Consider the following 12,064-nt stretch of genomic DNA (forward strand, 5'->3'; position numbering starts at 1 on the left):
TTGACTCCCATATTCAGCAGGTGGCCTCCAGTCTCCAAGATGATGATCAGTGTTTCCTCTTAAGATTATATTAAACATTTCCCAGTCACGTGGGCCCTGTCCTTCCACCTTGTGGATGGTCCCATGAGGAAGCACTACATACCTCCACGTGACAGCTGGGTTTAGGAAATCGTCCCTTCCTTGAGTTATCGGGGAGGCCAGGAGGTGGCCTCCTTGGCTGTGCCCAACTAGAGTCCCAATACCAATGCTGAAGAAGAGGAAACCAGTCTGTTTCTACCACATTAAAAAAAAAGTGTACCTTTTGTTTCACGTAGCGACAAGTATTTGTAAAAAGATGGGCTAATCGGCTGTTGGAGCCACGGTTTCCTTTTCTCCAGGAGCCCTGACTCAGTTTAACGTGGAGGGCGACACGGGAGGCGAACGTGTGACTTGCCACCTTTAAATCATCTCAGTTTAGAACCTGCCTTCAGATTCCCCGAGAGCAGAAGTCACCTGTGCCCTCTGTGAGCGCTTCAGATGAAAGCTTTAGACCAGTAGGACTGAGCCCGCGCTACGCTGGGGGCAGGAGGAGGCCTGGTGCCCGGGCCCCGCGCCCCCGGGTTCAGATACAGTCAGTCTGGGGTATGACCTGAGCATCGGGACCCTTGAAAGATCCCCAGGTGACCGTGGTGAGCAGTTGGGCCGAGAGCCACCACATTCTTGTTTGTGTTCCTGGTGGCAGCCACAGCGTAGCTCATGCCGCGTCAGTAAGCGCGTGGGGAGCATCCGGGAGGTTGTACTGTTCGTACTTCGTGGAGAAGGACATGGGTTTGACTCAGGCAGAGGGAAGGGACACACTGCGGCGGCAGAGCAGAGGCAAGGAGCAGGTGCTTTGGGTGCCGGCGAGAACGGTTTGCACAGCACTCCGCAGTCACAGTCAGGGGAAGGCCCTGCCCCCCATCCTGGGCCCTGCCGCTGCACAGGACGGGGCGGTGAGGGGGGTGACAGTCGCTCCCACAGTCCCCGTCGGCGTCCTGGACCTCCCGGCTCGGGCCCAGGGAACCCTCGGCAGGACGCGCCTGCCACCCACACGGGGACGTGAGGAGCCCTGCCGCCGAGGGAAGGAAGTAGAACCCGGAGCGAGCCTGGCGCGGGGTGTCGCTGGGCAGGGTCCTAGGAAGACCCACGTGCTTCCTTCTTTTCTTAGCGTCCTATTTAAAATATTTTCAACTGCACTTAGATGACTCATCTCATTTACAAGAAAATTCGATGTCTTACTGGAACTCACGTTACCCTTATTCTGTCCATTGAACACGTGCCCACCTCGGGGCCGCCGGCCCGGCCTGAAGAGCTCGGGGGCCTCCTCCGAATTGCTTGCGCCCGGCGACCTCTGCTGCACCTCGTGAGTGCGGACCCGCGGAGAACCAGTGCGGGCCCCTGGAGAAGGCCGTGAGGAGCGGATTCCGGGGGCCTGTGGCCTGGCCGACGAGCTGGGGCCCTGGGCCGCGGTGGGGGCGGGGGCCGGAGCCCTGCATCAGGACGGGGGAGCCGCGGGGGCCGTGGGCAGCGCCTCCGCGGGCCTGCTGTGGGCTCCCTGCTGCCCCCGCACAAGGGGCTCCGTCCCCCCACCCTGGAACGCGGCCACACGACATGAGAGCTACTGCGGCCACACGCGTCCTTTGCTCCGTGGGCTGCAGACACTGCGGCCGCGGCTCCGGGAGGCAGGTCAGGGTCTACGCAGGCGGGCGGCGGGTTGGCTTTCTTCCCTGAGTCTGATATGTGCACCTGACACGTAGGTACACGGGCGGTGCCCCCGTGTCCTTCGGGAGCTCGAGTCAATGTGTCTTTTTTAAGATTTTTTTATTTAATTATTCAGAGAGGCACAGAGAGACGCAGAGGCACAGGCGAGGGAGAAGTGGGCTCCCTGCGGGGGCTGATGCGGGACCGATCCCTGAGCCGCTGAGCCCCCCAGACACCCCGGGAAGTCCAATTCAATGTGACATGTTCTGGAAGCCTTTCCCAGACCCCTGGGAAGGCCGGGTGCCCATCCCCAGCAGCTGGCACCGCCAGGCCTGGAGCGCAGGTGCACAGCCGTCCCTGCCGTGCCCCCCACCCCTGCGGCCACAGCTGTCCCCATCCTGTCCCCCACCCCTGCGGCCACAGCCATCCCCGCCGTGCCCCCCCCCCATGGCCACAGCCGTCCCCGTCCTGTCCCCCACCCCTGCAGCCACAGCCATCCCCGCCGTGCCCCCCCCACGGCCACAGCCGTCCCCGTCCTGTCCCCCACCCCTGCAGCCACAGCCATCCCCGCCGTGCCCCACCCCTTCGGCCACAGTCACATGTCTCTCTGCGCTGGGATGGGGAGGGCTGGCTGGGAGGCCGAGGGGCGCCAGCGACCGTCCTCCGCTGGGGGTGCCCGGGGCTCCCGGCTTCGCGGCCCGGCCGCCACTTGCGCAGTGTGACCCGTGTGGCCTCCCGGATGGCGGGAACGGGGACATGGTTCCGTCTCGCCTTTGTCGGTCGTTAGGAGGAAGGCCTAGCCACGTGTCGGGCGCGCTGCCACCGCGGCCCCGGGGCCTCCGCTCTCCAGCCACAGGTGCCCCCCGCCGCGCCCAGGCGCCCCCCCAGGCGGCAGGCGGCGGGCGGCCCGCAGGTGGCAGGAGGCCACGTGGCTTCGAGCCGGACACCTGGCCACGGCTCCCTCTCTGCCCCGGGTCAGTGCAATGTGACAAGGGATCTGAGACGTCACAAAACCTCGAGTGCCCTGAGCGGGGGCTGGGGCTGCAGGCAGAAGCCTTAGATCTCCGCCAAGCGGCGGTGTCAGCGACCGTCCCAGGCCTCCTGTGCGCACGGACACCCCAGCGAGGGCACATCTGGAAAGAGGCACAGCTGGGAAGGAGGGAGCAGCACAGGGTCGCCTTGGGCAGGATCTTCAGAGGACAACAGGACTTGGGCGCCACCGAAACGTCAAGACTCTAGAGGCTGTGTCTGCCGGGCCTGGAACAGTCTGGAAACACGGCGGGCTTACCTGCACAGCTTCCGAGGCGCTGCTGATTGCCGCTCCCGTGTCCGCTCAGTACCTGTTCACTGCCCGACCACGACAGTAACTCAGCCAGCAAATATTTTTCGAGTCCCTCCCAGGTGCCAGGCCTTCTGCAGGCGCCGGGGACTTGGCAGTGGACAAAACCAGCAAACACTCCTGTCTCCTGAGCTCGGGACTAACGGGGCGAGAACGCACCAGGCAGCGTGCCCAGACCTGGACACCAAGAGGTGACTCGGGGGCGCCCGGGTGCCTCAGCGATTGAGCGCCTTTCTTCAGCCCAGGGTGTGGATCCTGGGGTCCTGGGATCGAGGCCCGCATCGGGGTCCCTGCATGGGGCCTGCTGCTCTCTCTGCCTGTGTCTCTGCCTCTCAGTCTCTCATGAATAAAAAAATAAAATCTTTAAAAAAAAAAAAAAGAAATGACCCAAAGACTCTTTGCTGTCAAGGAACTGACAGTCCAGAGATGACGCGATGCACGTTCTTAGCGCTGGCATTTTTAGTAGTGGTTACTTTTTGCAGGGCAGCTTTCTCCATTTAGGAAAAAAAAGCGATTTGGAAAGAAGTGATTTTAAGGGGTTTATCATATTCATAAATGTGATTTTAATATATGTAGGTGTCCAGTATTTCTGCCCCTCACAAGAAACATGTCCTGTTTTAAAACATAAGTCAAAGAAGAAATAAGAATCACGTAATCTACGTGGTTTCTTCAGCAAATTCTATCAGAAATATTCTCTCTAGAATGGTAGGTATCATTGGGGAGATACTTCAGGCCTGGGCTTACACTTAGCTGGAACTTTCCAGAGAAAGTATTGATGAAGAGGTGAAGCCGCGGTGTGATGATCTAGATAAATTAGTGCGGTGGGTCTCGGAGGCTCTGAAGGTTCTCTCCTCACCCTTCCATAGTCGCAGCAGCCATAGAATGAAGCTATGGTGTGATTTACCTTAATTAGCACAGCAATTTACCTCACATTTTGAAAAAGTGCTAATAGATGTTAACTCAAAATAGATTAAAATACCAGACAAATTGCTACTACCTTGAAAAGAGTTATAATAATTTTGAAAATGTAAATTATGGTTGTGCAGTCTTTGGAGAGAACTATAAAATCCAATCTTTCTTATATTTAAAAAAAAAAACCTGTGGTACACACTTTTTTCCCCTTTAATCACGGTAATTTCTTCAAATGACACCACTGCATATTTCTTTAGGAAGATAGGATGCGTTTTTCAAATCTCCTGTGTAATACAGGCGTTGCCATTGATAGTTTTCGGAAGGAGGAAAAGAAATTGAATACAGAAAACCAGGGATCGTGGGGAAATTTTTAAAGATTCATCTAAGTTCCTTTTTTATATTACACACATTTTGTGAGTTGGAACAGAGAATGGTTCTTTTCATTCTAGCAAGTAGAGTTGTGCATGACAAAATGTCTGCAGAAATGTGTATGTAGGCGTAACGATTTAAAATGATTTGGACCCTCCTGGTGTCTTACACCAAACTCTTTCTCTAAGGCACCAAAGTGCTTATGGATTCTATACAAAGAGGTGAGCATAATTTGTACTTCTGAGGAGTAAATGAAAATAACTTCAGTATAAAATTTGTCACACTGTATCGCCAGGAGACACTATAAGTAAAAGATAGAACCTTCCCTAGTGGGAACACATGTATTTCCCCTGAATAGCTTCTACCCGACAAAGCCCTAAAATGGGATATTTGCATTTCCCCCTCTGCTTTGTTTTCTAGAGTTTACAGAGCACAGTTAGCACAAAGATTGCTCAGAAGGTGTATTATACCCACAGAGGATCGCTAGTTCCGATTTTCATACAGCCACGTGAAGCCAAGTCACCGTCTCCCCCTGCCCATAACCTGAGAAGGCCAGAGAGCTAATATACTCTGTATTCTCAACTACAGGTAGACCTGACTTAATGCAACAGAAATAGGTAAATTGAATTTTGGTCAATCAAGGCATATATAAAATACGTTGGGAGAGCTGAGAAAATAAGTTAACCCGCCCATGGAAGACTTCACGAGGTGAGCAGGTTATCCCCTCCTTGATGTACTTCATAAATTTATCTTCATATATCGAGTTTGCTTACGGTGAACTGTATCCCTCTTCCTGCAAAACAGGTATCACATAGAGATATTTCCTATTTTTAAAAATTGGGCCCCCCAAACAAATTGCCTGTCAGCCGTGGCTATAGGACTTCATAAAGGCCCACGTGTAGATCAGAAAAGGCGCAGCACAGAAGGCAGTCCCCCATCCTTACGGTGGGTTTAAATGTTTTCTCTCCTCCATTCTTTTGTCATCTGTTTTCAGGTAGTTAGTTCTTCCTTGAATACTAAGTGGCTTGGACCACACTTTCTTCCCTTGCGATGCGGAGTAGATTTTTCTGGGCTTCCTCTCTGACCAAATGACTTCTAAGTTCTTTCTTAATGAGACCGACATCCTTATGGGTTTGTTGATGGCAGGAGCGGGGAAGGTAACCTAACAGCAGAATGGGGGATATCGGGTAAAGAAAAGGGAGGATTTTCTGAAAGTAGATATTTAAAACCTGGACTGTTTTATTAAGGAAAGTTCTAGAATCTCCCCCAGAGAACGATTAAGATATAATCAACTCTGCTTACGTATGAAGTATGTTTTAAAGGTCACTTCTTGCCCTGTGATTCTTTTATTTTGAACTTTACAACAATTGTTATCAGGGCTCATTTCTGAACTATCTCAGAGATTGAACATCACTATGGAGAGCGGGGCACCCTAACACATCGTTAATTAATTCACACACTCGATAACCATTTATTGAGTGCCTGCTGTAATAGAGCTACCATTCCGGGACCTTGTTACGTCCGTCACAGTGTTAAGCATATCATTACACTTAATCCTTATATCAATCCTATGACTTACGTATTTTTATCCCGTGCATACAGTTGAGGAAACGAAATCTTAAAGAAATAAAGTGAAACCAGGGTTCAAGCCTGTTTCTGGTCGATTCTGAAGTCCATGGTATGAACCACAATGGTCGTGTTTCTTTTCTGTGTTTCGCACAGCTTGACAGCCTTAAAGGTCAAAAGCGCAGGTCCCTGGTCCCCAGAGGCTTTTGTTCAGGTGGGAGGGACAGGCGAGTAAAGAGAGGATTGCAACATGAGAGAGCCTCAGTATAAGAAAACCCATGCAGGGTGCCAGCCACAGGTGCATAGGGAAGGGGGGACCTAACCTGGCCTCTCTGGGAGATAGGCTCGGGTGGGAAGACCTACCGAAGGAGGGACTTCCTGAGCCAAAGAGGAGCTGCTCAGGAGTCGTTAGTCTTTGTGACTAGTATGTTAGTGTATGGCTTTGCTTTGCATTGAGTTCCTGTTTTTTATTTGGTATTTGGTATTTATCATTCATTCACTAATCGCTAGGCCTAACTTATGGATACAAAAATGATTTTGGCTTTGGGAGCCAGACATGGAATGAAGCAATTATAAACTAACTTTCTAGGTGCTATGAAGACCAAGGGGGCAATGTTGAAGGAATAAATGACCTGAAAAAAATAAAATAAATAAAATAAATGACCTGGAAGCCTTACCTAGATTGGGGGGAGGGGGAGCAGGGATAAGGCAGTGATCAAAGTTTCCCGGGGAAATGACATGGAAGCTAAGAACTCAAGAGTGACTAGGAAGTAGGCATAAAGAAAGGGTTTTTAGGAGAAAGTGGATTAAGAAGTATTCCAGGTAAAGAGAATAGCATGTGCAAAGACCCTGAGGCCAGAAGAAACTTGGACAACTTGATAAACTGAAATGAAGTCAGGTGACTGGAGTATCAAAAAACATGCTAGAACGACTGGCAGGGCTAGTTGGTGCGTGACCTTCTAAGTATATTGTTGTAAGCTGCCTCAACTCAAGACTTAGAGCATACATTTAAATTAAAAATAAAAAATAAAAACGCTGCTTAAAAATCATCTTAGGGCCATCAATTCATATTCTCAACTCTAATTTATCAGTTTTTCCTTTTTATTTAAAATTATCTTCTTCTTGTTTTTGAAAACAGCGTTATACATCATATCTGTATCACAAAAACTGATTACCTACATGGTTTGGTTGAAATTGGAATGAAGGTTGATTTAAATATAAGCAAGTCTTGAAGAGAGAGGTGTGCCCACGGATTACCATCAATGCAATGCTGGAATATCAATTCTCATTTTTTAAAAAAGATATTATATATAACATAGTTTTCCAAATCACCCAGAGAACATCATGTCGTTTCAGAAAAGTGCAGATGATGGAATGTCATGGTCATCATCCTTCTTTAACAGGCTTTCAAAGCAAACAGCAAGGGTTTGATGTTGTTTTGGGTTTTTCCTGGCGGCCCTGATCCTTTTCAATAATGGACAGACATGGAGAGGGAGGGAGCACGGAACTGTGTATCATAAGCACCTCCTTTCAGATCAGCTTACTCAGTATAAATGAAATATTGATGTATCTGAAAATGCCCAAGTGTTCAATAAAGATTTTAAATAAAGCTACCTAAAAGTTGTGGTTCTTAGGTTAATCATTTATTTATCTAAAGGATGAAGGAAGCTGTCTGCTTCTGTGATATGAACTGCAATCAGCTTAAAAATAATTGACAAATTAATCCCTTCACAGCACAGCAATTGTAAAGGTGTTAGTTTTAATTAGGCCTGTCTGATTGCCTTGTCTAATCAAGAATCAAGGTGGTATCTTTGATGGTTAAGGTCTATCGGGGCCATCCCTGACCTGCCAGCCACGTATGTTTTAATTATTGATTCCTCACATTTCAGCCCTTTTCACAAAGGGACTTGGAGTTTGCAATACCTTAACATTTAAAGGGAAGAAAAATAAACATTTTCCCCAGCACTCCTAGCTGGAATCCCATGGATCTTCTCTCCCAATCCAGAGTTTTGTCCTTAAAAAAGCTGTCGGGTTGACGATGAAGGCAGAGGCACCTAAGAATGGTGCCTTACTGCCGCCTCCCCTCCCGCACCCCGGCTCTCCCACGGCACCGTGAAGGTCTCCACGAGTCCCTATCGCTCACGCTTCTAGAAAACACGTTCGGTTCCTTGATAGCGTATGTCTTTTTTAAGCATCCCTCCGGGTGAGTGCAGTGCCGAGGCATCGGGAGGGCAGACAGCAAGGACACGTGTCGTGTCGTGTCATGGATGCTGCCTGGCTCTGCCGCGAAGGAAGGGGCGAGGGCTCCTCCCCGGAGTCCAGGGGCGGCTGCCAGGCTCGGTGGGCCTGTGCTTGACGGCGGCTCTTCTGTGCTTGCAGGTCAACGAAGTGACGGTGGAGCAGCTGGTGCAGCAGTACCCCCACATCACCTTCAGCACCGTGCTGCAGGACTGCAAGAGGACCTTGGAGAGGGCCTATCAGATGGGCTGGACCCCCAACATGTCTGCAGCCTCCTCCTAACGCTCCTGCTCCCGGGGGGGGGGGGGTGGTGGGAGATCTGGGGGGCCGAGCCCTTGGAAAGATTTTCCCTGTTCCACGTCTACGGGTGTACCCCAGTGTATATGTGTGTCTTGTTCGCATACCGCATAGCATAAGCGCAATTGCTGTTTGTTCCCAGGTGAGCTGGGTTGGGGTGGTTTTTTGGGTTATTTTGTTTTTTCCTTAAAAATTAAAGATTTTTGAAAGCCACAGACCCTTTGGTTTTTAAACTCAAAGGCTTGTTTCTCTAAAGAAAAAAAATTTTTTTATTTACTGTAAAACCAAAAACCGTGGGCCCTAGTATGTTGATCTTCTAATTGCCGCCTCTTGAAGATGCCCCGAAATGAAGGCATCCATCGGCCTTCTCTTCCGATGGAATAGAATTATGCACTGCTCCTGATGGTGACCAGGCCAGAAGGGATGTTGCACCAATTAGAAACCAGGAAACCAGGCCTTTGCAACATTTCAGGGGCCTACACACGTATAGGTCCTCACACACACACACCCTAACATGCCAGTACCTGTGCCGCATGAGCACAAACGCCAGGGCACTTTCTTTCTAGATCGTTCTCTGACGGAGGGGCCTTCTCCAGGCCACTGAGGAAGCTCGGCACCCAACCCGGGATATGCACAGGTGGCTAACTTGCTGTCTGCAAGTGAGGGAGGGCCTCGAGAACATAAAGCCTTCTGAGAAGTTTTTATATGGAGGCAACGATCTGAGCTCCCCTGGCCAGCTCACACAAGTTAATTATCCATTATTCTGCAAATTTGTTCTGTAGAGTCCTGAATATTTTCGTTAAGGTTTATGTTAATGTTGTATTCGCTCTTGTTTCATGGATTGCAACTGGTCCGGATATATTTTAATGATATTTGGAGCTACCCTTAAGCGTTATCCACATTCAAAGCACCAGTGTAATACTAGTGTGCGGTTATTTAAAAAAAACAAAACAATACCTACAGATCATTTAATTATTTTTGTTGATTTTGGTAATTATGAAAGTTTATTTCTAAGATTTGGAGGTAGTCACATTATTAGAAGATTAATGAGTGAGATATAAGTAGACAATCTTCCTATTGATTTATCTTTCTTTTTTTTTTTTGCTTTGCTTTGGGCTTTAGAACAGGTTTTTTGGATATATGCATGTTAATTTTGAATAGTTCTTGTGCTACTACAGAGATCTATTGCTGGTTAATGTATGAGTTAAGACGAAAAATTAGAAAATCTTTTCATTAAGATTTGTGTTTACACTTGTCGGAAATAAGCATTTCTTTGTTTCAAGATTGCCAGCTTTCAGTTAAGACAATATCTATCAGTAAATGAATATATGTTTTGATTTCACACATCTTTACAATTAATTCATAGTAGGGACTCAGGCTCAAGTAAACTTTCCTGTGTCTCGATTTATAATCAAGACAGCAGGGGAGCCTTTTTAAGCTAAAGAGTGATTATCTTTCACAGTAGAGCTAGATACAAAACCCTGCCCTGTGAGTTTGCTATTTATTCTTCCCCAATGTGGACATAACTGGGTTTTTTGTTTTATTTTGTTTTGTTTTGTTTGGTCTTTAACAGATATACTAAGGTTTGAGTTTCACTTTCTGTAAGTCCCAATATGTCTAAAATGATACTAGCTGTAAGCAACAAAATATAGCTTTACATTCACAAATACCATTCACTTATTTATAGTGACTCCTTTTTTGTAAACACTGTTTCCTTTGATTATGTCAACATGTTTCTGATGTGGCATATGTTTTTTTTGCTTTTAATCCCAATCAGTTAAGAAAATCTAGTTAGTAAGCACCAAGGGTATTTTTTTTCCATCACTAAATAGGTTACTAATTTAATTTGAAAGGAATAAAATTTGTGTAAGAAGAAAAGCTGTTTATTATTAATAAAAAAGTTCTTGCACATCAAGTGGTATCGTTTTCATGTTCATTTCCCCACCACTGAAAAATATTTTAATTCACAATATTTTAACTGGTTTTTAATCCAAAACTAATTTATAAGACAGTATGTATAGTAATAGTAGCTGGAGTGAATAAACAAAAGTTTAATTTTTATATATGTCACACTATATTTTAAATAGTTAAAAAAGACAAAAGAAGGGAGAGCGGTTGATGATATGGATGGTGCCATTTCAGTTCAAAGTTGTGATAATCTTTAGAGTGTTACAGTTTGGTTGTCAAATGGTTCCAGAGGTGTATAATTGATTTTTTTTTTAATGTTGCATTGTTTGAATCTAAAATACAGCACTATAACATGCTTTAGCTTGGGGGGTGGGTTGGGGTGGGGAACTTGCACTTATTCTTTAAGATGTTGACTAATCCAGAAAGCCTGATGCAACATAACCTGGAAAACTGCTGTGGTATATTTGTAGAAATCTGTAGAAATATCATATCCAGCCTCAAAGCATTAATTTCCAAAAAAAAAAAAAAAAAAAACAACCAGAAAAAAAAAAGCATCACCTTGAGTGATCCTGTGATGGTTGTTGAATGTGTTCTCATTAGATGCTTTGAAATGAGGCTTAAAATGATTTCTGGGCAATATAGAGTTTCTTGTTTTGCTTAGAGTGTCATAAATATATGTGAACACGTTTAATGCAGGGCTTTTTATCCTCTCCAAAATGTCAACAGTATTTTCAGAATAAAGACTATGAAATATATTGCTGTAGTGAAAAATTCTGGTCCTTTGTCTTTAATGTCTTTTTGAGTGGATAAAGGAAATTCACCCAGTTTGTAGTTTCTATATTTCCGTGAATCTTTTGACCTTGCAATGGGTTGCAATAAAAGAGAAACAAAACACTGTGTCTTTTGTTTTATTTTAGAGACAATAAATGGCCTCCCTGATGCTGGTTGGGTGTGATGCATGCAGTGGTTCCTGTCCTTGTGTGTTTTGCTGCTGACTTTATATAGGTTTGACTCAACCAGAATCATAAACGAGACTGGCTTTAGGAGATTCTGATTTGGCCAGTGATTACCGAGATGGATTAAAATCTAAGGGTTTAAACGAGAGGCTTGTTTAAAATCCCACTCCCTAAATACTCATTCATTTGCTTAGCCATTTATTCCATTTTTCAAAAGCAAACAAATTTATTACGTAAAAAGCATGTAACAGCACTGGTCATTTAAACAAAACTCATCCCCAGCCTCGAGTGTCTCACAGCCTCACAAAGAGACATTCTTGAAAACTAGCCCTAGCAGTGGAGTATGATCGGTGTAATAATGGGCACAACTAGATGGAACACACGGGCCACAGCAGCTTTGGGATGGAAGAGGTTTTACCAAAGAGGTGCTTTTGATGAGAGTTGAAGGAGTCGCAGGAATTTACCAGATTTACCATGGGGAAGGAAGGGAGAGCGGCCTGGAAGATGGACCAATATGTGCAAAGGCGTCAGGTAGTAAGACAGCAGGGTAAGTCCTGGGTGTTTGAGGTCACCCAGTAAAGTAGATGAGTATGTTCTGTAGGGGCACAGGGTAGAAAAAAACCTCTACAGAAAAGTAAGGGCTAATCATAAACTTTTCATTGACTACTAAAGAGAGTAGACCTGGGGAACCTGGGGGGCTCAGTGGTTGAGCATCTGCCTTGGGCTCAGGGCATGACCCTGGGGTCCTAGGATCGAGTCC

At 46.8% G+C, this 12,064-nt stretch overlaps 1 protein-coding gene across 1 annotated transcript in view; it reads left to right on the top strand.

Moving 5' to 3' along the window:
- FBXL17 (F-box and leucine rich repeat protein 17) overlaps positions 1 to 11,240 on the top strand; it is a 496,926-nt gene extending 485,686 nt beyond the window's left edge. The window contains exon 9 of the mRNA XM_038532171.1: positions 8,285 to 11,240. Within this exon, the coding sequence (XP_038388099.1) occupies positions 8,285 to 8,425 (141 nt within the window). The 3' untranslated portion in view covers positions 8,426 to 11,240. The remainder of the gene's footprint in view (positions 1 to 8,284) is intronic.
- The last annotated feature ends 824 nt before the right edge of the window (positions 11,241 to 12,064 follow it).

The sequence above is a fragment of the Canis lupus genome, chromosome 3, assembly GCF_011100685.1.
Source record: "Canis lupus familiaris isolate Mischka breed German Shepherd chromosome 3, alternate assembly UU_Cfam_GSD_1.0, whole genome shotgun sequence".
NCBI classification, from domain to species: Eukaryota; Metazoa; Chordata; class Mammalia; order Carnivora; family Canidae; genus Canis; species Canis lupus.